Below are 2,580 nucleotides of genomic sequence, written 5' to 3'. Positions count from 1 at the left end.
CGCGCCGCGCCCCGGGCCCTTAGCCCCGCCCCTCCCCGCTGGACACGCCCCTCTCCCCGCCCCCGGCGGCTAGCCCCGCCCCCCGGACCGCGCCCTGTCCCCGGGGCGGCCCGGGGGCGCCGGGAGGGGCCGGGCCCCTCGGGCCCCACGGCAGCACACTGTTGTGGGGTGCCACCGGCTTCCCGCAGCACCCTGCGCGGCCCCGCCTGGGCCCCGGGGTTCCCGGGCCAGCGGCTGGCACACTCTCACTCTGGGGATGGTGCCCCTGGGCCACCATGTGGCCGGCGTGGCCACTGAGTGTCCTTGGCCAAAGCCAAGCCAGCTGGGGCTGTCACCAGGCTAAAGAACATGTCCTGCTGGGATAAGGGACGCCTTGGGCACCCAACAAATGGCCACCACTGGGCAGAGACCTGAGCCCCATGCCCTCACGTGGGTGGGTGTCCTGCAAGGCAGACGGCTCCCCAGGCTATGGGCCCCCTTCTCCTCCTGGCTCCTCTTCGCAGCCAGCCACCATGCTGGGAGCACCGGGATGTATCAGACAGCAGCTCAAACCCTCTAGCTATTGGAGCTGACCTGCAGGCATCTGAGCTGGGTRCAGGTGAGTCCTCGGGGTGTCCATCTCAGGAGAAATTGGGCAGGGGTACAGACCCCCTTCCTCAGCTCCAGTGGATTCAGATTCCATGGATTCCCATCACTCTGGAGATGTCTCCATATAATTCTCATCTTCATCCCCTGGGAAGGCTCATAGATCACAGGTCTCCAGCATGACCAGGTCTTACCTCACTTGTATTTAATTCACATAAGGACATGGTGAAGCATCTGACAATTTTAATGGCTTGAAGGCTTGCTGGATCAGCAGCTGCCTACCMAAATGATCCTGAGGGCTAGAATGACCCTCTGCTGCCCAAATGTCTCACTGGAGGCGATGGCAGCTGTTCTTCCACCCTCCAGGCAGATAAGATGGGGGAAATCGCAGGAGATTTTCTGTTTCATTGGCCCAGTGCGCTTGTCTCCTYCCCGGACTTCCAGTCAGCAGTGAACAGAAACCTTTGTTTACAGACAGCTTCCAAGGAAGAAGAGCTGGATCCTCGCCCGCTCACCGTGCGAGCGTACGCACGGAGGGCCAGAGACCGTGCCTGTTTCCTCACTTCATTTACTMTTTGGGGCTTTCTTCCTCCTTTTCTCTTTGTACACTGATACTCCCTCCCCTGACAACCCCAGGGAGACTGGAGGGTTGTGAGCGCTCGGGCTGCAGGGGATTGCATGTAGTGGAGTTGACTGTGGCTTCATCCTCGACTGAAGCCCCAAACCCATTTCCATGGCATGGGGCCCTACAGCCCGGGCTCTCGCAGCACAGCTTTCCACGGYGCAGAGCCAGGCAGCGCTGTGACACCAGCGACGGAAGCGACGGAAGACAGGATCTGACACAACCCCCTCCCCGCGTGCAGCTCAGCCTTGCTTCCACATCCTCCCACGCACCGCAGAGCTGAACCTCTCTGCTGAGGAGTATTTAAAGGCGCCCGCACCAGTAATGAAGGCAGGAGCTCAATGCACTTGGCATGAATTATCTGCTGGCTCTAGAGACATGCTCCCTCCCCAAAACAGGTGGTATGTTAATTTTAGGCTCAGAAGAGCCTTCAGTTCTGTTCTTTGATGACGTTTTATCTACCGAGGCTGTAAAACAGTCATAGCCCTTCAGAACTTGCCTGGGGTGGAGCAGCAGACCCCGAGCGTGTCCAGTCCTGGGAGCACTAAGCCAAATCCCCCTTCCAGCTGTTTCCCAACGCCAGCCTGGCTTAGCTACCATGCAAGTCCGCTTTGGTCAGTTCTGAGCCCCTCAGACTGTCCTCCRTGGGGACAACTCTTCCTGACGAGCAGCCCATCTGCCTCTCTCTCCCTCTGGCTGGTCTCTTCTGCCCAGTAGCTCATGCTGTCCCTTGCCTGGTGGGGCTCTTCTCACACGGAGCACAGTGGCTCCTCTGGTGCCTCCCCTCTGTGGTCACCATGCTGGGGCTCTGCCAGGAGGCTCCCCAGGAGTTAAAATACCAACAGCCCTGGCTCAGCTCACTTCATTGCACTTCGCTTCAGCACTGGKGACCTCCCCACTTGGGTCTAGTCCCACTTACTGCTCCCAGTCTGTGGCCTCTCTTGGTCTCAGTGCTCTGCCCCCTCACCGAGCCCATCCTCCAAAGCACTCTGCGTGCTCTTGGGAAAAGTGGGAGAAGGAAAGTGCTCCCCTTATTTCCTGCTGTGCACAGAGCTGCTTTTACTGCAGAGAAAGGCATGTGSAGGAAACCTAGACGCTTGTGAGCCRAAGGAAAGGTGATGCTGCGAGCAACGCCTGCTCTTCATGCAGCACCTCGCACACGAGTGCCTTTGGCTTCATGGGAGACCAAGGCTGTCGTGAGCCAGTGAGGTGAGGTGGMGACATGACACACCGAGGGCCCCGGTGCGTGACAAGCGCTGCTGCAGGACGCAGAGCGGGCTCGGGGGGAGGGAGGCAGCCTCGCACCCCGCACACGCCGCGCCGGCCCCGCGCCAAGCGGGCGTCGCCTCCCCCCACAGCCTCCAGCCCGCCAT

The 2,580-nt window shown here is 60.4% G+C and overlaps 1 protein-coding gene across 1 annotated transcript in view; it reads right to left on the bottom strand.

Annotated features, from left to right (window-relative positions):
- Positions 1–729, bottom strand: part of LOC146590948 (coronin-7-like) — a 41,604-nt gene extending 40,875 nt beyond the window's left edge. The window contains exon 1 of the mRNA XM_085313735.1: positions 574–729. Within this exon, the coding sequence (XP_085169861.1) occupies positions 574–729 (156 nt within the window). The remainder of the gene's footprint in view (positions 1–573) is intronic.
- Positions 730–2,580: the final 1,851 nt, after the last annotated feature.

This window comes from Rhea americana, unplaced genomic scaffold, assembly GCF_003343005.1.
Source record: "Rhea americana isolate MKP2758 unplaced genomic scaffold, rheAme1 scaffold_394, whole genome shotgun sequence".
NCBI lineage: Eukaryota > Metazoa > Chordata > Aves > Rheiformes > Rheidae > Rhea > Rhea americana.
This window is presented reverse-complemented; position numbering and strand designations above follow the sequence as displayed.